Source organism: Nymphalis io, chromosome 18 (assembly GCF_905147045.1).
Source record: "Nymphalis io chromosome 18, ilAglIoxx1.1, whole genome shotgun sequence".
Lineage (NCBI taxonomy): Eukaryota > Metazoa > Arthropoda > Insecta > Lepidoptera > Nymphalidae > Nymphalis > Nymphalis io.
Window position 1 is genome coordinate 10,133,229 of NC_065905.1, and position 25,142 is coordinate 10,158,370.

Consider the following 25,142-nt stretch of genomic DNA (forward strand, 5'->3'; position numbering starts at 1 on the left):
GTAATGCTGGAAATAAAAGACTCTTTACCTTTACCACATACTTTAATTCCAACAACAAAGTAACTATCAGAGGAATGTTCAAAACATTTATTATATATATTGTTACGGCAATAAGATTCAAGCTTCAAATTTAAAAATGCAATAAGATTATCTTTTCATGCAAAATTAATTTATTACTACCAGGTTTTTTTAAAAGTGTTTATATCGTTTATCCAACAGTCTCATAACAAATTTTCCATTTATAATATAGAATATTAATTTGCTTTGTCAATATAAATAATACTTGCTAAATCATTCTGTTTTATTTTACATTTAAATCATATATTATTATTATTATATTCAAAGTCCTTTTAATTTTAACCATGACTTGTAATCTTATTGCCGAGATATTTTTTATTACAGCATAAAATTCAGCACTCTAAACATTTTATACTATTTGTATAGAATTCTTCGAAGTTTTTTTTTCATTTAATCTTATATTTAATGATATAATTCAAAGCGTATATTAATAATAAATTTAATAGAATATTGACATGATCAACAACTTGAATGGACAAAAAATAACAAATTTGCACTATTAATCGAAATAATCACACATTTATTTAAACATTATAATAAATAACATATTAGTATTACGTACATGAAAATATCATTTTATTTCTGGAATAAAAATATATATTTATTTTTAATAAAGGCGCGTTTACATTACACATATTTTTCACCATGTTTGAGCTATATTGTGTGAACGCAACTTTTTCATGAAGTACGGATTTAATAAAAATTCTATTTATATATTACGTCTGATTTGATACAATAACATTTTATGTGACTGACATATATAGGGTATGATATATTTTTTTCAATGTCATTTTGGCTTTTATTTCTGTTAATATAATCTAAAAGAAATCTAATAGGACACAGTTCTATCTAAATAGTATTATTCTTAAATTATATAACTCGTAACATTTTTTACTCGTAAATTTGTTATATTTATAAAGTAATTATTAAATATGTGCAAATAATTACGTGTAAATTATTATATGCCAAAATCTTTTAAAGAGCCGACACTTTAAATTGTCACATTCTGATATTAAAAATAAGTCTATGGATAAAAATGTACTAAAAAACATTATTTTTTTTTAATATTTATCAATCTATATAGTATGATATTACTATATCTTTAGATAAAACAAGCTGATATATTATTTGTAGTTAAATTGCTTTAGATATAATAAATTATCGATTATCATAAATTACTGCACCATTTATTTTGGATATTGTTTGATTATTTTCATTGATTATGTGTTTTAATTTTTAATTGAAATTTATAACACATAAATACGGTAAAAATTTGGAGATTGCACAATAAACCTCAAAAATTTAATTGCTGCATTCACAAATCATTTTATGTCTAGAGGATCTCAATTGCGTTTCGAAGGGGAAATTCTGCAAGCATTCTTGCCAACATTCCACGCGGTCACGATTTGTATATATTTTTTTGTACATATTTACGGCCTTAATGTTAATAATTCTTTAGTTGATTCACAATTTTTCCTCAGATTACAGTTTCGCTAGTTCATTGTAAAGGCAGATATACTGACCAGCATTAGATCTATTTGCAGTTTCGATGCAGTTATGTGAACCGAATTAAAACTGTTTTAAATTTTGGTGCTGGCATGCAGTTTTAGACCGTGTGTGTTAACACTTATTTCTGGTTTAAATATTTTCTTTAATTTACAATAAAAAAATAATGATTATAAATTTTATATCCAGAACAAAGTATACATTTATCGTAAAACGATTTATTTCATACGGTCATGAAACTAAGAAACCCTTAATTCCAGCTGGGAAGGTACCGTAAAACTAAATGCATCTGTATTATTGTGTTATATTTTGTAGTGTAGAGTGAGTTATATATATTAATCTTATTTTTTTTTAACTGGCAAGCCATATTATATTTCATTCGATATTTAAATAATACGAAAATTTCGAAAAAAATATTAAACATCTATAAACATTTTGCGTGAACTTAAATTTATGTACTTGTCAAGACACAGGTAGACTTTAAAGACAGTACGTGAGAAATCATTAGTAATCGCCTGCAATGTTCGCGATTCTTTGTATTAAGACATCGTTTACAGAAACATTTATATCTGAATTTGAAAAAACCAAAACGGGATTCGCCTTAAAGTAATGAATAATAAAAATAACGAATGAAACGAAACATAAAGGAAGACATTTACAGAGTAATAGGAAAAAAAAATTAAAATTAATTGTTATATTTGCTAACCGTACGTATTTCATTCTTCATTAAAGAATACGCATAACCTTAACGCCTGAATTCCTTTCGTTGATTTATACATAACTAAAAATATAGGTGAACCTCAAACCCATCGTACGGTATTCCCAAGGGGGATTTAAAGGGGGAGGGGGGTACAGTTTGCTAAATCCTTGCAATATCGATGATATTTAATACGGTATTTGATTTTGATAATACTGTATCATGTCGTAGGTGCGAGTTCTGAAGTTTAGGAAAGAGTTCCGTATGACGGCGAGCATGAAGGCGGCCGCCTCCTTCTCGGTGGAGTTCGGCGCGAACCGGGACCGGAGCTGCCGGATCGTCTGTCCGCGGAAGCACGGCAGGCCCGTGTCCAGCATGAGCGATACTATCGATATTATCGCTTCTTGATACGGCCTGGAATATAAATCGATTTATTAAATATATATCTTTAAGGATCATAACCACGCCAGAAATGCGCCAACACATGAAATGATTTTGGGAAAAAATCCTAGTGTTAGTGTTTCAAATGGAACAGTGTTGTATAATAAATAAAAATATACACTAACAGCCTGTGAATGTCCCACAGCTGGGCTAAGGCTTCCTCTCCCTTTTTGAGGAAAAGGTATGAAGCTTATTCCACCACGCTACTCCAATGCGGGTTGGTGGAATACACATGTGGCAGAATTTGATTTAAATTAGCTACATGCAGTTTTCCTTCACCGTCAAGCACGAGATGAATTATAATCACAAATTAAGCACATGAAAATTCAGTGGTGCTTGCCCGGGTTCGAACCCACGATCGTCGGTTAAGATTCACGCGTTCTTACCACTGAGCCCTCTCGGATATATAATATCAATATAATAAATAAAGATATATTAATCAAAAACAGAAGGAAAGTTTATAGTGCATAATATAGCAGAGTTATTAGCAAATCTCATGAATATGGAAATCTAAGGATTGTTTATTTAGATGTAGTATGCATTATGTTTATTTATTAATTCAAATACTTTTTTGACCACCATACATTGTGTAGTAGGACAAAAGGCGGACTTAAGGCATTCTCTACCAGTCAACCGTTAGGCTAAGCAGAAATTCATGAAGGCGGTAATTGATAATAAAAAAAAATATACATACATACAAATTTAACAACAACAAAGAAAATAAAAAACAGAGCTATAATATATATGGATAATAATGCATTATAGATGCCAAAAATGAAGAGTACTAGGAGCTTTCTGACAAAATATCCTCACGGAGACGAGTCTTGAAAGTATTTTGAGGGGGCTTTTCTTATATGCTCAAGGTGCTTTGTTCCATAATCGGGCTCGGATGTTTGAAGTATTATAAATGTCATTCTCACCTGACAGCCAAGAAGGCTTGCACGCAAAGCTCACAGAACCACTTGAACGGCGGTGCCTCCATCTTACCACCCATCACCATCACCATCTCGTCCGTCAACTTGATATCCGGTTCGAAGCCGAGATTACCACCCGGCGACGATTCGAACATAAAACCGAAATCTGTAAATAATAACGAAATCATCATCAACACATATATATAAATCAGAACATAAATATAGAAAAATTCTCTAAAAGTACAAAGAACAAAAAATTTTTAATATTAAAAAGGTATTTATTGGGTTTTTTATAAGTGACCTTGTAATGAATCGAGGTAGTGAGTGAGCCAGTGTAATTACAGGCACAAGGGACATAACATCTTAGTTCCCAAGGTTGGTGGCGCATTGGTGATGTAAGCGATGGCTAACATTTCTTACAATACCAATGTCTATGGGCGTTGGTGACCACTTACAATCAGGTGGCCCATATGCTCGTCCACCTTCCTATTTTATAAAAAAAAAAAGCTCGTACCTATATGAATGATATGTCCGTCTGTGTCCAGCATGATGTTACCGTTGTGCCGATCTTTGATCTGCAAGAGGAATCCTATAACGCTGTACGCAGCCATTGATGTAACGAAACACCTCCTCGCCGCCTGAAACGATATTATCAAACATTAACGAAAGCTACGATAGGTTATATAGAACTTTGAATATTTCTGTGTGAGTACTAGAGTTTTAGAGAGGGGGGATAGGGAAGTTTTAAGGCGGAGCAGTTAAGTTAAAGTGACAGAATTAAAAGGATTATCGGGTTTTGCTAATAATTATAGTAAAAAAAAAATCTCTTATCTTATGCCCTACGTGAGGTCAGCACATGTATTTTCCTTCCACTCCTATCTGTCAGTCGTCATCTCAGTATGAAAGGGGTGCCTTTCATTCACATATCCTAGATTCTTACGAGATCCATCCACACTTTAAACATTCTAAAATTTCTTTAATATAATTAATAATAATAATAATATGCTGGGACAATATTCACACACTGCCATCTGATCCCAATGAAAATCCCAATGTACTACGAAAACCAGACAACTGATATACTACATATACTTTTATTTTGTAAATACATACGTATATAGATAATTACACCCAGACTCAGGACAAACAGACGTGTTCATGCACACAAATGTCTGTCCCGGGTGGGAATCGAACCCACAACCTTCGGCATGAAAGGCAAGTATCTACCAACCACGCCAACCGACCCGTCAATATTTATTATTATTCATTTATTAGTATTTGAAGTCAAAAGAACAATATATATCTATCTACCTCACACACACACGAATCTTCCCTCTCGCGAGATGAAGCAAAACGTAAATAGAAAATACCTTATATTAAAAAAATAATCACCTGAAATTCCCTCGTAGTCTCATCCCCGTACTTCTTAATGAAATACTCGTACATGCCGATGTCCGTCTGCCTGCCCAGCTGGTCGCGGGACTTGGCGTTCGGCACGCACTCTATTACACCGCACTGAACAACAACATATTATAATTACATCAACATATTTACAGTTTATACAACATATTTACAGCTTATACAACATATTTACAGCTTATACAACATATTTACAGCTTATACAACATATTTACAGTTTATTATTTACAGTTTATTTAGTGGTAAAATAAATTTTTCGTAAAGTTAATTAATACACAACTCATATTAATAGGTTTTTTTGGCATTAAGGCAAACTGACAAGTGAACCACCTGGTAGTAAGATGGTAAGTGTATGGGACACTTTTGTATTGTAAGAAATACTAATCATCCCTCGCATCGCCAATGCGCCACCAACCTTGGGAACTTATATTGTCCCTTGTGCCTGTTGTTATAATAGCCCACTCACCCTTCAAACCGGAACACAGCTATACTAAGTATTCCTGCTCGGCGGTTTTTTTTATAGAATAGGAAGGCGGGCCACCTGATAGTAAGTGGTCACCAACGCACATAGAGATTGACATTGTAAGAAATGTTAACCATTGCTTACATCACCAATGCGCCAACAACCTTGGGAACTAAGCTGTTATGTCCCTTGTGCCTGTAATTACACTGGCTCACTCACCCTTTAAACCGGAACACAACAATACCAATTACTGCTGTTTTGCGGTAGAATATCTGATGACTGGGTGGTACCTACCCAGACGAGCACAGAAAGCTCTACCACCAGTGGTACAGTAAAATATACAATTCGTGGGTGGTACCTACCCACACTACTTTCATTACACTGGAAATCAATATGATTTTATGGTAAAGCCTTTTTATAAGAGGCATAAGTAAGTGACTTAAGGCACGTACCCCCGGCGCAGTGGCGACCACTTTATACGGGAACAGGTAGAGGTCGAGCCCCACTTGCTGGAATATGTTCTTGAAGAGCGTGATCACTTGCAGCGCCAACATGTCCTGGCGCACGTCGTCGCCCACCTTGAAGATGGCCGCCTGCCACGTCTCCGCCGCGATCGACGTGTAGCGGTCCTTGCCTTCCTCCTATTCGTGTACAACAGACAAACTATTCAATAAATATTTGTACGTCATTTATAATATTTAATCGTTAGCATTACTTATTTTCTTAATAAAAAAAATCCATTTTTAGTTGACTTTGTTATCACCTTTTTAATCTTGTAAAGGTGTATATTGTTAGCGATTTTTTTTTTATAGAATAGGAAGGCGGACGAGCATATGGGCCACCTGATGGTAAGTGGTCACCAAACGCCCTTAGACATTGCCATTGTAAGAAATGTTAACCATCGCTTACGTCACCAATGCGTCACCAACCTTGGGAACTAAGATTTTATGTCCCTTGTGCCTGTAATTACACTGTTATTAATTAATTATTAATTATTATTAATTATTAGTGGGCAACAACTCTGGTAGCATTTACGTTGATGTCATGGACTTATTTCTTTATTTTCGCTGTTCTTTACGCGCAGTTATCATGATAGTTGTAAAATGACAATGAGATGAAATTAAATTCAATCCCATAAAAGTTAAAGTTTATAGAAGTTGCTAATCATAAAAATGGTTGTCTACGCATGACTGAAGACGAAAGCAACAGAATGACGGAGGGGAATGAGGAAAAGTGTGGGGGGCACGGGACCGGCGGCAACGTCTTTTTTTTATCACCAGCGAAGACACCTGCGACCAGACATACTTTCTTGTGTAAGACTCAGTCGGTATAGTACTCATCCGTGCAGTGAAGGAGAAAGAATACATTTCACTGCCCCTCTCTTTCCCATGGGTGTGGTAAGAGGCGACTAAGGGATATCTGAGCGACCATCTGCTCATCTGGTGGTAGGATGCTAACATCCGCCTGGCTTGTTACCACCGTACGCATGGTGAAAAACTCGTGAAGTGGCTTGCAGCCGCGTTTCGAGGTCAGCCAGCGTACAGCCAGAGCCCGAGCGAGTATTGCCGCGATGGGTGTTGGTCCAATTGGAGACGGCTGTTGAACCAATGCCGGGGGAAACTGTATTGACCTGCCGGACAGGGAGACCTGAAGAAACGGCTGTTCCGCTGGCCGCCCGTGGCATAGTACAGGGGCCCGAGCGTGCCTAACCAGCTCGTGAGGCTGCCCCACCAGGCCACGCATAATCTCGGGGTGGACCGTCGTGCCAGTTGGTGACCGGTAGGTGGGGTCCCGGCGGCCACTTCCGGGGGGGTTCGGGGGCCCTTCCGTCCGGCGGGTCAGTGTATTTTCCCTTTTGGCAACCACTTGGGGAAACACGCCTCCACGCTTTGCCCATCCCTATCGTGGCAATACATCGCTCGCTTCACGTCTCTTTTCCATTCTATTTTTCCCAAATGGCGCAACAAAACAGAAATAACGGTCGTACAGCGGTGCACACCCCCACCATACCCTCGCTGTTTGAGGTCGAGTTCTCTAACATCCGAGGACTCCACACTAACCTCAACGCTGTCCACCACCATCTCGAGACAGCACGGCCAGCAATGTTGTTTCTCACGGAGACACAAATACTCCGTCCTGCCGATACCAGCTACCTTAATTATCCCGGCTACACGCTTGAAGAATCCTTCAAAGCGAAAGCCGGAGTATGCTTGTTCGTCAGGACGGATGTTTGCTGTCACCGACTGCGCTGCTTGGAGGACCCCTCCTTCTCCATGTTGGTGGTACGTGTGGACCTGGTTCGTCAGAGCCGAGTCTACGTGTGCCTCTACAGATCCCACAATGGTGACTTGGAGACAAGCCGATTATTTGACCATCTTAGTCGGGTGGCAGATGCTGCGCAAGAGCAATTTCCTAACGCGGAATTGGTGTTTTTGGGGGATTTTAATGCTCACCACGAATCCTGGTTGAAATCCCTCAAAACTGACCATGCTGGAAGGACTGCTCATGCTTTTGCTCTCACACATGACTTGACCCAACTGGTTGATCAGCCCACCAGGATCCCAGACATTGATGGGCAAGCACCTTCTCTACTGGACCTTCTGCTGACTTCTCACCCGGTGGAATATCAGGTTGTGGTTCAGGCTCCTCTTGGCTCTTCGGATCACAGCCTTATTTCTACCAGAGTGCCACAGGCCAAGCTGCCGCCACTAGCGGTATGCAAACGTCGCGTTTGGCACTATAAGTCGGCGGATTGGGACGGTATGCGCGATTACTATGCGTCGGTCCCTTGGAAGGAACGTTGCTTCAGTGGGAATGACCCGACAGCTAGTGCCGCTGCTGTTGCTGGCGGGATCATGCTGGGAATGGAATACTACATTCCTAGCTCAGATCTCGTCAGTAGGAGTACGCGTAACCGTTGGTTCACTCGTGAATGTGCCGATGCTGTATCATCTAAGCAGGCGGCATATCGCAAGTGGATCAACGGCTGCATAACCGGGGCATCTAACATTGACTCACTGAAAGCAAACTATAATAAAAATTCCAAGTCCTGTAGAAAGGCATACACGAGAGCGGATGCACAGCGCATTGTACAGATTGGTCATGACCTTGTTTCGCATCCTAGGGGCTCCCGCAGCTTCTGGCGTCTGACCAAGTCTGTGCAAAACAATTTCTGCCAACCTTCGCTGTCACCGCTCAGAAATCCGGACGGATCGCTAGCTCACAGTCCGCAAGAGCAAGCTGATCTCCTGGCTAAACTCTTTGCCGACAATTCCGTCATCGATGATTGTAGTGCACTGCCACCTACAATACCTGCATGTGGCCGGAGGCTTGGAGAAGAGCTAATGTGCAAGCGGTTCCCAAAAAAGGGGATCGGTCTGACCCGGCAAATTATCGGCCAATAGCTATCACCTCAGTACTTTGTAAGGTGATGGAACGGATTTTAAACAACCAACTGATCCATTACCTAGAATATCACTCTTTAATTAATGATCGTCAATACGGGTTTCGACCAAAACGGTCCACAGGTGATCTTCTAGCGTACGTAACGCACCTCTGGGGTGAAGCTATCGACAAGCATGGAGAATCGTTGGTTGTCAGCCTCGATATCTCCAAGGCTTTCGACAGGGTCTGGCACAGAAGTCTTCTCTCCAAGCTGCCGGCATATGGTCTGCCTGCTCAGCTATGCACCTGGATTGCCAGCTTCCTACACAAGCGTAGCCTTCGTGTTTTAGTTGATGGTTGCGCTTCACAATTCTATGTAGTGAATGCTGGGGTCCCCCAGGGATCTGTGCTATCTCCCACACTCTTTCTTTTGCATATCAATGATATGCTCTCTCTTGGGAACATACATTGCTATGCAGACGATAGTTCAGTGCATGGTGGATACCACGGACGCGCAGTGGCTGGGCGAGCGGAAATTGAGGAGAGGCGGAAGAATCTTGTCATTGAACTCGATAGGACGTTAGAGCTCATCGCCAAATGGGGCTCTGATAATCTTGTTGAGTTTAATGCCAAGAAAACACAGGTATGCGCTCTCACGGCGAAAAAGTCAACATTTTCCCCTCTTCCCTCCCTCTGTGGTACTCCGCTGGTGATGCAAAGCAAAATCGCCATGCTGGGGATTGACGTTCGCTGCGACCTTAGTCCAAGGGATTACATCGAGGCTGTTATAAAAACAGCTTCACGGAAACTCGGAGTTCTGAACAAGGTGCGGCGCTTTTTCACGCCACAACAACTGTGCCTGCTGTACAAAACACAGGTACGGTCTTGCGTGGAATATTGCTCGCACCTTTGGGATGGCTCCGCTAAGTACCTACTTGAGGCCTTGGACCGGTTGCAGCGACGTGCCGTACGCATTATTGGCGACGTAAAGGTCACAAACACCCTTGAACCTTTACAATTGCGTCGTGAGATAGCAGCACTGAGCGCTTTCTATCGACTGTATCACGGCGAGTGCTCTGAGGAATTATTCTCTCTAATTCCTGCTTCCCCCTTCCTTCTTAAGTCCACGCGAGCTGGTTCTCGATGTCACCGCCTAACTGTGACATCAATTCCATCGCGAACAAAGAAATTTGGCAACTCCTTTCTTTGTCGCACTTCCAAAAAATGGAATTCCTTACCAGCTCACGTGTTCCCCTCCTCTTACAACCCGGCTTCCTTCAAACGAGGCGTGAAGAGGCATCTTGCGGGCCGGCAAGGCGAAGGCGGCTAGTGCAGAACGTTTTTCCCGTCTGTACTGGCCGTCGTCGCGTTTGGACTCTACTACCACTTACCAACAGGTGGAGTAGAGTCATTTGCCCTCCCGGCGAATATAAAAAAAAAAAGTAGATGTAATACGAATTATTATTAAATATTACTGGAGTATCTGTCATTTTTGATATTAAGCAATAATAATCTATATTTTTAATCTGGCAACAAGAACATTGACAGATACTATTCATGGCGGTAATTGTAGAATTTGAATGCTTTTTTATGAGCATTGCGGTATGGCGTGTTGAGATCAAGCTTTAACAGTCCTTTGTCGTTTTAATCGAGCATTTAAGTAGGATAGCAAACGCTAGTAATAGTCCACTAACCGCTGGCAGCTCCTCGCCGGACGCGATGGCCATGGCGACGGTCTCCATCTCGGAGATCCCGTACTTCCTCACCCGGAAGCGCGCCAAGTACGGCGCTTTGGCCGCACTCTGCATCGGCGTTCCTGTTATAATAAAATTACAATTTTCATTTGACAATATTTATGAATTAAACATTTTTCTGTTAGTATGAATGAATGAATGAAAGGTTAACTTAGAAACTATTTATTTTACATTTAAAAATAATAATTGCTTATAGGTTTGCGGGCCTTTATGTATTATTATTATTATTTTTTGAAATTAAAAAAAATCGGTTAACATTAAAATTGTGTTCATCAGACTTTTGCATCTTTAATTCACGATAGAAATCTCGTTCATATTCAGTGTTACCATAAGAAAAAATAATATTTATTAAAACATACCGCTTTTGTAATCTATATCTATGACCATAGAGTCTGGATTGGATGGTAGGTAGCAGCCTGGTTGCACCTGAAATGTGATAACACATTCTAATTATTATTGTATTTTGGATAACTTAAGCACGTTTGATTTCATATACATGCTTTATATAAATAAATATCAAAATCATTCACGTATTAATTGTTCCTTAATTATTATTTTATATAGTTTTGTACAAGAGTATATAGATAACAAATAATCTTGGAGACAGTATTCGTTGATTATCATACAGATTATATAAAATAAATAATTTATCGATAAAAATTATAAACTAAGATTTGTTCGTCTTTGTTCTACCTGCCATTGGAATGTAATGTGGACTTGTATATATTTTTTATTTAAATTTAATAGCATTTATAATATTCAATCATTCAGTGTTTATACATGCATTTATAATTATGAGCTCACCTTAACATTCTTCAGCGCTTCCAAGCACGCCCGTTTCCTTTCAGCCCCCTTGGGATACGGTCGTATGATACCGCTAATGTTCGTTATCTGACTGAAGAAATCGAACTCCCTCTCGTAGAACGCCTTCGCGGGACCGGAGAGCGTGTCGACGATGCACTTCGTTAAATTTTCTAGTATATCGTATAAGGCCGCTGTGAAGGCAAACGAATGTTTTAAATTACATTTAATAAAACCTCTTCTTATTACCCAACAACATGGATTTGTGAATAAAAGATCAGTTGAGTCTAATCTCGTTGAGTTTCTCGAATATATTGGTATACACGGCGATTTTCTAAGATGGATAACATCATATCTCCGTGACAGAACTCGAGCAGTTGCTGTGAAAGGACACATCTCTAGTGTTGACCCCATAACATCTGGGGTTCCTCAGGGCTCTCACCTCGGTCCCCTATTGTTTAATATTTTCATTAATGATATACTGAAAAATTTCAAAATCCTAACATACTTCTATATGCTGATGATACTAAACTATTTAAAATCATAAAAAAAGTGATGTTTTAAAAATTGTTAAAAAAATCTAACGGACTACATCTTAGTTTTGATATGTGCTATATTATAAAATTTTCTAGAAAAAAAACCTAATTTTATTTGATTACACAATTTCCAATCATTTAATTAAGAGGGTAACCGAGGTTAGGTACCTAGGAGTGCTCCTAGATTCTAATTTAATATTTGACAGGCATGTGAATAAAATTATCGCAAAAGCTTACAGAATGTTGGGTTTCATATTTCGCCAGGGAAGAGACTTTAAAAATATGAATACATATAATGTCCTATATAACTCGCTTCAACGGTTTGGAATTCACAATACTCAAAGTATATTATGGCCATCGAAAACGTTCAGAATAAATTTATTAGAAGATTAACGCGTAAGTTTGGATCTAATTCTATTAATAAGCTTAATATTTTGTCGCTAGAAACGTAGGGAATGCAAAGCTCAGGTTTTTCTTTACAAAATTGTAAATCATTTTGTCGATTCAATATACTTAGTCAACAATATGAATGTCAAGTGTCCAAATTCCATTGCCCGTAAACATACCTCTTATGTTCCTATGTGTAGAACGAACTATGCTAAAAATCGCTTTTTGATAAGAGCAACAGACAATTATAATAAACGTTACACTAATATATCTTTAACGTAAATTTATTTAAGTTCTTAGAAGCCTTAAAAACTGTACTTGTCATTAATATTCTTATCGTAATTTTTTTTTGTTTGTCCCGTTTTTTAAATTACTTGTTAATACTTTATTTTATATACTTTAATACTTGCTAAATAACTTGTTCTGGTTAGGTTCACTCCATGTTTCAATGTTAAAGTGGAAACTTTGTTGACTTATGTGAGACTTATTTTGTTATCAAATGTTTATGTGTTATATTATGCTGTATGATTCCCAAATAAATAAATTAATAAATATTTGACGAGCCGGTCGGCGCGGTTTCTGGGCACTTGCCTTTCATGCCGAAGGTTGTTGGTTCGATTCCCACCCAGGATAGACATTTGTGTGCATGAACATTCTTTTGTCCTGAGTCTGGGTGTAATTATCTATATAAGTATGTATTTACAAGAAAAGTAGTATATGTCAATTGTTTGGTTTCCATAGTACAAGCTCTGCTTAATTTGGGATCAGTGTGTGAATAATATATATATATATATATATATCGTCAGCGGAATAAAAAAATCTAAAGCGCCATTTTGCAAAAAATAGTTATTATTATTATATTATAGTTGTTATATATAACATTGGATTAGTTTTTTTTTTCTGCATCGATCAATGCAGACTCCAAACCAATAAGAGCATAGTTTTGGGGCTTCAATTAAATAATAAAAAATAAACCTCAATTTCTAAAGCTTGTCATATAGTCGTTAGTTTTAAGAATATTTTTCGTTTTAATTGTCACATTGTTAGGCATCAATCCTCTTTTAAAATAACTAAGATTTCCCCATAACCTTAAATACTTATTACTTCAGCGAAACATGTCACGAACAAATATAGCTTAATAATAATATCTGTATATAATTTGTAAATTAATATAAAAAAAAATAATTTATAATAATTTCGTTTGAACTAAATCGCCTTAAAAACAAACTAGACAATATTAAAATGGGATAAGAAAAGAGGTTTACAGTTTTTCTTTCAGAAAAATCTTAAAGAAAATTTGTAAACCTAATTTTACAAAGTTTTTTTCTATTGACAATATGGGGATAAATTTCTCTTAACCGATTTCAGCCTTTATATATTTTTTACTATTTTATTTGCTGCAATTCGCTACTGGATGACACTGCAGCAAATAACTATTGGTACATAAGGCAGAAGAGCCGAGATGCCCCAGTGGTTAGAACGCGTGAATATTAACCGATGACGTGGGTTCAAACCCGGGCAAGCAACACTGAAGTTTCATGTGCTTAATTTGTGTTTATAATTCATTTCGTGCATGTTTCGAATTTCACTGAAATTCTCCCACATGTGTATTCCACCAACCCACTTTCGAGCGTCGTGATGAAATAAGCTCCAAACCTTCTCCACAGAAAGGGAGAGGAGGTCTTAGTCCAGCAGCGGGACATTAACATTACTGTACTGTATATTTTTTTGTATCGAATTTATTGTAATTCGCTACTGAATGAAACTACAGCAAGTACCCATTGGTATATAAGGCAGGAAAATATCTGCTATGTGCTGCTAGTATATGATAAACAATGGCAAGGCACTCACTATCCTTATTATGCATCTCTTCGTCCGTATACATGTTGGTGTGCATATTCCAGATGAGCTGGTGTGCGACCACTTGGGACTTCTTCGCGAGGGATTTTATTAATTCAGCCACATAGCCCATCTGCATTGAAACGAGGATATAAGATGTAATATTTATATCATTAAACTTTATGATTAAAGTAATTGTATATTATAACAATAAACATTTTATTAAAATTATAGACAATACTGTGTATTGTTCGGATAAATTAATTTTGTTCTTGATATTTATGTAAATATAATATAATAATACTTTACTATACACGAGAAAGATAAAGTAATAACAAATGACGATGACAATGTCCTCCTGATCGATTTCGGCCACTGCGACTACTCTCGACGGAGACTGACTGAAGCAAACACAGGTGTTTGCGCACACAGTCACCTCTCTATTCTCTCGTGTCGTTTTACGTGCTTTCCGCGGCACGGGAACGTACACACTTCCAACTCCTAGACTCACAGACAGAAAATCCCAGTAACTTTTTATCGGCCCGACACGTCGGTTGAATCTCAAGGTCTGCACACAAGTACAGGAGCGGCTCTCACGGTGTCGTGCCGCAGCGCCTGCACGAGCTGCGGGATGTACAGCAGCACGGCGGACGACGGGTACGACGTGAGCGTGGCCACGGCCGCCTGCGCCGACAGCGGGTGCGGCGGGTACTGGCGGCTGAAGTACGACAGCGCCTCCACCGGCGACACGCGCGCCCACGTCACCATGTGCACCAGCTGGCCGCGGCGGTACAACATAAGTACACATTATTTTACTTCATTTATCTAATAATTCATTAATTAACCTACCTACCTATAATAGAAAGCCGAGATGGCCCAGGGGTACGAACGCGTGAATCTTAACCGATGATCGTGGATTCAAACCCGGGCGAGCACCACTGAATTTTCATGTGCTTAAATTCTGTTTATAATTCATCTCATGCTTTTCGGTGATGGAAAACATCGTGAGGAAACTTGCATGTGTCTAATTTTATCGAAATTCTGCCACATGTGTATTCTACCAAGCCGCATTGGAGCAGCGCGGTGGAATAAGCTCTAAACCTTCTCTTAAAAAAGAAAGAAGCCTTAGCCCGGCAGTCGGACATTTACAGACTGTTACTTACTCTTACTTACTTACCTATAATATATACCACTAAATAGCTCGCAATTGCATCATAATATGTCGAAAAATATCCAAGTTTTATGAACACGCTGTATCAAGCTGTATATATGAGATGAATTAAATCATTATAGGATAAAAATATTGTAAAATTTTAGATTTTATAGTTTTTTTTAATCTCCTCATTAAAGATTATTAAGACGCCAAATGCTAATAGTATTTAAGGATGCACTTCATTAAAAACCTCCCATTTGTCTCTTACGACATTATTCTCTACCAGAAACCACACACGTCTCACCTCGTGCGCGTCGTTCAGTAAGGTCTCCGTGGTGACGAGATACTTCAGCGCCTGAGGCACGTGACACACCGCAGTCGGATGCAACTGCACCTTGCGTTTGATTTCGGCCACTATGCCCTCGTTCTTTAGCCTGGAAATTTATTTATTTGGATCTCCAACAGTTGTACATAACACACATTCAAAACGCTTTTTACATTAACTTAAAACTATGCACAATCGATTACAGGAAAACACACCATTCTCAAACACAATTACAAAATAAACAAAGCAAAAATAAAAATAAAAACAAAAAAATAGAAATATTTAAATAAAAAACAAAAACGAAAGGTAGTTACTACCTTTCGTTTTTAATTTTTATTTTTTAAAGAAATTAACGGTTAATACTAAAAGAAACATCACATTTTTTCATGAACGATGAGAGCCCGTCACAATCAATGTCCAGTGTGACTGTGTTTTTTACACAATAATTATATTCTCGCGATATTGGAGATATAATTTAAATATTAATAAAACATTGCGTATACAAACAATATTGAAAGCCGTGGAACCGTCGCAGTAAATATTAAAGCGAACAAACGACGTATATAATTCGTCTTTTATTTATTTCCATTAAATTGTTATTCCTATCCCTAAAATTTCAAATCCTACAACACCTTCACACTATCCGTACCGTACCGTAACAGCCTGTGAATGTCCCACTGCTGGGCTAAAGGCCTGCTCTCCCTTTTTGAGGAGAAGGTTTGGAGCTTATTCCACCACACTATCGACCAATTTGTATTCTTCCTTTTCTGTCTAAAGTCTTTGAACGTATTGTCCACACTCAGCTTACTCTATTCCTATCACAGCATGATATCTTAAGCCCTTTCCAGTCTGGTTTTCGTTCGGGACATAGTACTGTGACGGCACTTACTAAAGTTCTTGATGACATTAGATACGGATTAGACCAAAGGCATATATGTATAATAGCTTAACTAGACTTCAGCAACGCGTTTAATACGGTTGACTTTGATATCCTCCTAGCCATTTTGGACTCACTCAACATATCTCCAGATGTTGTCGAGTGGTTCCGAACCTATTTATATGGACGCCAACAGCGTGTACATGCTGGAGACAGGTTCTCATCGTATTGCTGTCTCAGAGCCGGTGTTCCCCAGGGTAGTGTACTTCATGTCAGTAAGTCACAATTATGCATTATGGGCACCCCTAAGCAACTTTGTAAAGTTGACAAAATTGACCTACTTGATGTTATTTTTGATGGGATGACTTTGCCTAAAAACAATGTTATTAAAAATCTAGGAGTTTTAATGGATGCTTCCTTTACCTGGCGACCACAGATTGCTGAAATTAGCCGTAAAATAATCGCGACAATCCATTCTCTTCAAAGGATGAAAAACTTCCTACCCACTAAAATCAAAATACTACTTGTTAATTGCCTTCTACTACCAATTTTGGATTATGCGGATGCGTGTTACCTTGATTTGTCAGAGGAACTAATTAACAAGTTGGAACGCCTGCAAAATATTTGCATAAGGTTTATATTTGGACTGAAGAAATTTGACTGTATTTCAGAATATCGTTCTACCCTTAGGTGGCTTACAATCAAAGATCGCCGCAACTTACATGTTCTTTCTCTCCTCTATTCTATTCTATTTCACCCCTGTACTCCGGCCTATCTGAAGGAACGCTTTAATTTTCTTGGTTCGGACTCAACTCTTCAACTTAATCTTCGCTCCCAGAGTGACAACAAATTAAGTTTGCCTATATGTCACTAAAAATTATATGCTAACTCATTCACGGCTAAGGCAGTAAGACTGGAATACACTTCCATCAGATATCCGTCAATCTTCTTCAATTTCTATCTTCAAAATCCGTACTAAAAACTATTACCTATCTCTGTAACCTATCCTTCACACTTCATCTGTCCACTCTTAATGTTACAAATGTTTGTATTGTAAATAGATATATGTATGTATGTATTTATGTATATATGCCGGCATTTCGCGGGCCGGCAAGGCGGGGACGTCTAGTACAGAACATTCTTCCCGACTGTACTGGCCGTCGTCGCGTTACCACTTACCATCAGGTGGAGTAGTCATTTGCCATCACGGGGCATATAAAAAAAAAAAGTATTGATATATGTTGTATGTTTTATAAATGTATATATGTATCTTTGTGTATGTATTGTTTACATTTATATATATATGTATGTACAATGCACTCGCCCGTTAGGTCCTGCCAGCATCTTAATGCAGGGTTGTCTGGAGGAGATCACTACTTGAGTGATAAGACCGCCCTTGCACGCATCATGTTGAGGTCCACAATTTTTTTTTTATATAACATCCCTTATCTTGAACTTTTGTTTTTCTTTGTTTTTTTACTTGTGTTTGTCTTTTCTTTTTTCGTTGTGAGTGTGTAATAAAGTTATTTAATAATAATAATAATAAATTGCTTTAAACATAATATACTAATATAATATAGAAGATCACCTGTCGACCAAAACGGTCCACAGGTGATCTTCTAGCGTACGTAACGCACCTCTGGGGTGAAGCTATCGACAAGCATGGAGAATCGTTGGCTGTCAGCCTCGATATCTCCAAGGCTTTCGACAGGGTCTGGCACAGAAGTCTTCTCTCCAAGCTACCGGCATATGGTCTGCCTGCTCAGCTATGCACCTGGATTGCCAGCTTACTACACAAGCGTAGCCTTCGTGTTTTAGTAGATGGTTGCGCTTCACAATTCTATGTAGTGAATGCTGGGGTCCCCCAGGGATCTGTGCTATCTCCCACACTCTTTCTTTTGCATATCAATGATATGCTCTCTCTTGGGAACATACATTGCTATGCAGATGATAGTACAGTGCATGGTGGATACCACGGACGCGCAGTGGCTGGGCGGGCGGAAACTGAGGAGAGGCGGGAGAATCTTGTCATTGAACTCGATAGGACATTAGAGCTCATCGCCAAATGGGGTTCTGATAATCTTGTTGAGTTTAATGCCAAGAAAACACAGGTGTGCGCTCTCACAGCGAAAAAGTCACCATTTTACCCTCATCCCTCCCTCTGTGGCACACCGCTGATGATACAAAGCAAAATCGCCATGCTGGGGATGGACGTTCGCTGCGACCTTAGTCCAAGGGATTACATCGAGGCTATTATAAAAACAGCTTCACGAAAACTCGGAGTTCTGAACAAGGTGCGGCGTTTTTTCACGCCACAACAACTGTGCCTGTTATACAAAACACAGGTACGGTCTTGCGTTGAATATTGCTCGCACCTTTGGGATGGCTCCGCTAAGTACCTAATGGAGGCCTTGGACCGTTTGCAGCGACGTGCAGTACGCATTATTGGCGACGTAAAGGTCACAAACACCCTTGAACCTTTACAATTGCGTCGCGAGATAGCAGCACTGAGCGCTTTCTATCGTCTGTATCACGGCGAGTGCTCTGAGGAATTATTCTCTCTAATTCCTGCTTCCCCCTTCCTTCTTAAGTCCACGCGAGCTGGTTCTCGATGTCACCGCCTAACTGTGACATCAATTCCATCGCGCACAAAGAAATTTGGCAACTCCTTTCTTTGCCGCACTACCAAAGAATGGAATTCCTTACCAGCTCACGTGTTCCCCTCCTCTTACAACCCGGGTTCCTTCAAACGAGGCGTGAAGAGGCATCTTGCGGGCCGGCATGGCGGGGACGGCTAGTACAGAACATTCTTCCCGACTGTACTGGCCGTCGTCGCGTTTGGACTCTACTACCACTTACCATCAGGTGGAGTGGAGTCATTTGCCATCCCGGGGCATATAAAAAAAAAAAAAAAAAAATACATCTTTATGACATGCAAATATTTTAAATTATATTTTTGCTCAATTTGCAGTTGAATCACTTGCGTTGGCTGATTATTTTATTACGATTCAATAGGGAAATTGTGTTACCATTCTTGCCAGCTTTATTTAAGATTAATCAAAGTACCACTATGTACCAGTATGTATGTATTAATGGTACCACTCAATGTACTGATGACTAAATGTACTAATGACTGTTTGTCTGTCCGTTATGCTTTCACAGCTAAACCATTGATATAATTTTTATGAAATTTGGTATATAGCAATTTTTTTTTTTATAGAATAGGAAGGCGGACGAGCACATGGGCCACCTGATGGTAAATGGTCACCAACGCCCATAGACATTGGCATTGTAAGAAATGTTAACCATCGCTTACGTCACCAATGCGCCACCACACTTGGGAACTAAGATATGATGTCCCTTGTGCATGTAATTACACTGGCTCACCCAAGGGACCTCACCTTCAAGCCGGAACACAACAATATCAAGTACTGCTGTTTTGCGGTAGAATATCTGACGAGTGGGTGGTACCTACCCAGTCGAGCTTGCACAGAGCTCTACCACCAACATCAATCATTATTTACAATTTACAATGAAAGGTATGTTAGACCCTGAGTACAATTCCACGCTTTCTTTTCATCTATATAATCTTATACAGTAAAACAAAATTTACAAATATGTATGTAGCCTAACGATAAAGTCTAAAGCCGAGACGGCCTAGTGGTTAGAACGCGTGAATCTTAATCGATGATCGTGGGTTCAAACCCGGGCAAGCACCACTGAATTTTAATATGCTTAATTTGTGATTATATAATTCATCTCGTGCTTGACGGTGAAGGAAAACATCGTGAGGAAGCCTGCATGTGTCTAATTTCATTGAAATTATGTCACATGTGTATTCTACCAACCCGCATTGGAGCAGCGTGGTGGAATAAGCTCTAAACCTTCTCCTCAAAAAGGGAGAGGAGGCCTTAGCCCAGCAGTGGGACAGTAACAGGCTGTTACTGCAACGATAAAGTCTAAAAGATATATACGTCGACCATTATTGTTACAACAGCTTATAAGACATTATTAACATATTAACAAAGCCCGTTATCAAAATACTAACCTTTCCGGTAAAAACACCGCCAGCGTTGGACTAATATCCCAGGCCAGTTTGGTGTATTCTCGCCATATCCTCTCGGAGTTGGGTTTGGACCTCCAGGTGGCGATGTTGTCCTCCCCCGGCACCGCCTGCTCGGGTCGCCCGTGGGGGTTGTGCCACGTCACGAGAAACTCTATTTCTACTGCCTATCAATATAAAGTTTACAATTAACTAATTAAACAAATTCTCACAAAGAAGATATTTCATTTTGATAAAACCAATGATAAAATGGCGTTTATCAAATCCCACAAATAGGGTAACTTATTCTATATGAGATAAAAATCTAGATCTATGTATCTAGAGATATATGTATATTGAGATAGTTTAAGCAAAAACCGTCGGAAAATATTAGTTTTAGTTAATAAAATAACAAAATAAATTTTAAAATTCAATTCCAAGTTTTCAGTTTTTTTATCTGTTTAGCACTATGAAAGTCGGCATGTTATTACGTCATACGGCTGTGTAAACTCAAAAGTCTCAACTGTCAACAGTTTATTATTTTCGTAAAATAAGCAAATTACGCGTGAAATTTTAAAATATTAAATTGAAATGTATTTTTATGGCACTTATCATGGAATAAAAATTTTGTGTTTCGTTTTAGTGGTTTATTAGCACTATAGAAGCTAATCAAAAGAAACTTTTCATAAATGGGTGTAATACCCTATTAACAAATATATTTCTGATATTTAAAAATTAAAAAAAGTAACTGCCTGTAACTGACCCACTGCTAGGCCGAGGAGGCCTTAGCCTCTAATAAATAAATTATTAATACAATTTGCTTATTATACCAGTACTCTGCTCCAATGTGGATTGGGGGATACACACGTGGAAGATTTTCATCACACATGATTGCTTTACCGCCGAGCACGAATTGACTTTACAATGTTTGTGTCCGTCCGCTCACCATGAGCTCGAGGATGAGGTTCCGCTTGCGCACGTAGTCCTTGACGAAGGGGTCGGGCGACTTGGCGGGCGGCTTGACGCTGCGGTTGGAGCGCTTGCCGCCCACGCTGCCCGCGCCGCTGCTCAGCGTCGTCGTCGACATCGGCACCTGGCGTGACCGCCGGCTTCAGAACGTCGACACTTGTGTTGCAATCGGGCGAGCGAGGCCCGTGTCCAGCAGTGGACGACAAAGGGACGATGATGGGGTAACGAGAGAGAGTTCGTTCCTCCTGACAGGCCTAGGCCATTCTGGGTACGGGCCTCGGGATTGCCCCCCTCACCAGGACTGTTCCTCACCGACAGGTTAACCTGTCGTGCCTTTAATTTTTGGCCCGAGGGGCCAGGGTCTCAATGACCCAGTAGCTGTTGCTAGGGGTAATGACAAGCTGGTGTTAGTTAGCTTACAAAGCTGCAAGATTCGTAGAGCCAATAAAGTGTTGGTCTCCGATGAGAACTGTCAGATCAGACCAGCGATCAGGATTATCAATGTCAGTAGCATGAGTATGCTGAAGAGTGAAGTTTTTTTTAATAGGCAGGCTGGCCTATTAACACCTGATGGTAAGTGATCACTGTAATAAATATTAGCCATGCCTTCGCCAATGCGACATCTACCTTGAGAACTACAATATATATACTTTTTATTTATTGAATGGGAACGTGGACGAGTATTTGGGCCACTTGATGGTAAGTAGTCACCAGCGCTCATAGACATTGGCATTGTGAGAAATGTTAACCAACGCTTACATCACCAATGCGCCACCATCTTCGGGATCTAAGATGTTATGCCACTTGTACCTGTAATTACACTGGCTCACTCACCCTTCAAACTGAAACACAACAATAACAAGATGTTTTGCGGTAGAATATCTGATGAGTGTGTGGTACCTACCCAGACGAGCTTGCACAAAGCCCTACCACCAGTGAAAATATTATGGGTCAATTACCCCTCAAACCGGAAAACAACTATAATAATTATTATTCTTTAGCACTAGAATATTTGATGAGTCAGTGGTACCATGCCCAGGAGGCCTCGCACATAGCCCTACCACAAAGTAAAGTCATACCGTATTTATCCATCCAGTGGTCTGTCTGCTTCCAATGTCACTGCTATTAACAGATGATCGATGGTCCATCGGTGAATTCGTCGTGTACAAACTTTGTCTACTGCTAGGATTCATTAACTCGAAGTCAGCTGGAAATAAAATCGTGATAATATAGAATGAATTTTATAATAAATTGCCACCTACTATAAAAAAATATAAGCTCAATTAACGGATTCCTAGGATTTGTTTCCTCGTTTCTGATATGCACCGCTAAGATCTGGATTGCCCTCCCGACCTCCGTTTTCCCCACCACCTACAATATGGGTACCTTCATGTCTAGAGTGAATAGGCATCTTCTAGGCAAGCGCGCTCCATCTTAGACTGTATCATCACTTTCCATCAGGTGTGATAACAGCCAAGCGCTAATTTTTATATATTAAAAAAAAAAGACAAATATCAGCTCTCAGACTATATTTTGAAAAATTAATACCGACCTAATATAAGAAACTGTGTACAATATGTTTCAATGTACACTTTGTAACAATACCTTATTTGATATTTCGTTAGCTGAGTGCCTGCTTATGTTGCGACCATTAGTTTCTCTTTATGTTATCATGTTTTCCTCATGTAAGTAACGTTGTTTTTTTTATAATAAATATTCGCCTAAACGTTTCAATACGGTAACTCAGACAAAAAAACAATATATCTTATTTTTTTTTCTTTTATAGAAAATTTAAACAAATTCGAACACTGTGTAGAAATACACTCGAGTTTTAATAAACATATAATATTCAAAATTATGTTTTACAGAATTCATTTACAAGTTAATCACAACAGCTTGTATATAAATTTTATTACATTAAATATTAGTTAGTTTTAAATAAAGTCAAAATATGGACACTAAAATGGCTTAATTTTATATTGTATTAAAACTTAAAAAAACTTGTAAATATAGATAATTAAATTAGTTAAACAAAATGGTCACCTCTCTTTTTTAAGGATAAGATATTTGGAGCTTATTTCATCGCGACACTTCAACGCGGGTTGGTGGATGTTATCCATCACTGCCGAGTATGAGATGAATTACGAATCTTGTATTCATAATTACTTTTAAGTTCAGCGTCGATTGCCTGGGTTCGAACCCGCCACCATCGTTTACGATTCACACGTATCAGCCTGTTAATGTCCCACTGCTGGGCTAAGGCCTCCTCTCCCATTTTGAGGAGAAGGTTTTAGAGCTTATTCCACCACGCTGCTTCAATGTGGGATGGAAGAATACATATATGACATAATTTCAATGAAATTAGACACATGCAGGTTTCCTCACGATGTTTTCCTTCACCGCCAACGAGATGAATTATAATCACAAATTAAGCACACGAAAATTCAGCGGCGCCTGCCCGGGTTCGAACCCAGGATCATCGGTTAAGATTCACGCGTTCGAACCACTGGGCCATCTCGGCTTCAATTAGATAATATGAATAATGTAAACGCTCCGTTACCGCCGATATCGCTACTCTTCAAGTACTTCTTGTCCGAGTGCATGAGCTGCCAGAACTTGATGAGGGAGATGATGTCCTCCCGCAGCGCGCCGGCGCTCTTGGCGGGGCACTGCGGGCCGCGGCAGAAGTAGTCCAGGCACGCGCTGTACACGCGCTCGCGCAGCACGTTGCGCGCCAGCGAGCGCGGCAGCGAGTCGCCCTGCAGCAGCGACAGCCCGCACGACAGCAGCCTGCGGGCGAGTGCCGGTACTTCTAACCGATATCTCCACTTTTATATTTAAGACATTATATAGATAACCGGGGCGAGTGGAAGGCAAGCGGTCGCGCGGTCGAGTATCCGAGCGTCGGACAGACATTATAAAAGCTGCAACGCAGACCTCCATAGTTCAATGTTCTAGAGATGCTGAGGACCGCATCAAATGGGGACACATAGCGGGGACTCCATTAGCCAAAACCGATGGGTCAACGACCACGAGCACTCTGTCAAGAGCGAACGACTGATGAGAGATAGATAACTGGCTCCCCGACCCGGCTTCGCACGGGTACACTAATAGTTTACATAAAACTGTTTGTATCGTATATACGTAACAACAAACCGCAACACGTTTAATCATACATTAACGACGATTGGTCGCACTGAACGTACTTTGTATGTACTATTATGATCTGAAAATAAAGGGCGGGGGGGGGGTAAGGTTGAGAGATGTTAAATCTGATGTCTTAATCTGGTGTAAGAATCCGGAGTCTTAAAATAATAACGATTTGCTCATTAAGCCAGATACACTTTTTTTTCTAATACAAATCATTCAATACAAATAATAATATCGAATGGGAATCGACTTACTCACCTGAATCTCACACCGGCCGCTTCAACGTGCCTGTTTATGTGGTCGCGTATATCCCCCACTGTTATCGGCAATGACCTGAGAATTAAAAAATATAAACATTTATTTGTTGTTATTTTTAGATATTCTTTTTTTAAATGTAGATATGTGAG

The 25,142-nt window shown here is 39.3% G+C and overlaps 1 protein-coding gene across 5 annotated transcripts in view; it reads right to left on the reverse strand.

The window, feature by feature from the left end:
- Positions 1 to 23: 23 nt before the first annotated feature.
- Positions 24 to 25,142, reverse strand: part of LOC126775412 (phosphatidylinositol 4-kinase alpha) — a 52,779-nt gene continuing 27,660 nt past the window's right edge. For all 5 annotated transcript variants that reach the window (XM_050497310.1, XM_050497309.1, XM_050497308.1 and 2 more), the window contains 16 exons: positions 24,994 to 25,068; positions 24,146 to 24,375; positions 22,665 to 22,792; positions 21,563 to 21,709; positions 20,623 to 20,804; positions 15,677 to 15,806; positions 14,817 to 14,996; positions 14,232 to 14,352; positions 11,461 to 11,651; positions 11,016 to 11,082; positions 10,597 to 10,718; positions 5,971 to 6,159; positions 5,029 to 5,151; positions 4,151 to 4,274; positions 3,643 to 3,802; positions 24 to 2,695 (listed from right to left, as the gene is read on the reverse strand). In XM_050497310.1, the coding sequence (XP_050353267.1) occupies positions 2,470 to 2,695; positions 3,643 to 3,802; positions 4,151 to 4,274; positions 5,029 to 5,151; positions 5,971 to 6,159; positions 10,597 to 10,718; positions 11,016 to 11,082; positions 11,461 to 11,651; positions 14,232 to 14,352; positions 14,817 to 14,996; positions 15,677 to 15,806; positions 20,623 to 20,804; positions 21,563 to 21,709; positions 22,665 to 22,792; positions 24,146 to 24,375; positions 24,994 to 25,068 (2,395 nt within the window). In that variant the 3' untranslated portion in view covers positions 24 to 2,469. The remainder of the gene's footprint in view (positions 2,696 to 3,642; positions 3,803 to 4,150; positions 4,275 to 5,028; positions 5,152 to 5,970; positions 6,160 to 10,596; positions 10,719 to 11,015; positions 11,083 to 11,460; positions 11,652 to 14,231; positions 14,353 to 14,816; positions 14,997 to 15,676; positions 15,807 to 20,622; positions 20,805 to 21,562; positions 21,710 to 22,664; positions 22,793 to 24,145; positions 24,376 to 24,993; positions 25,069 to 25,142) is intronic.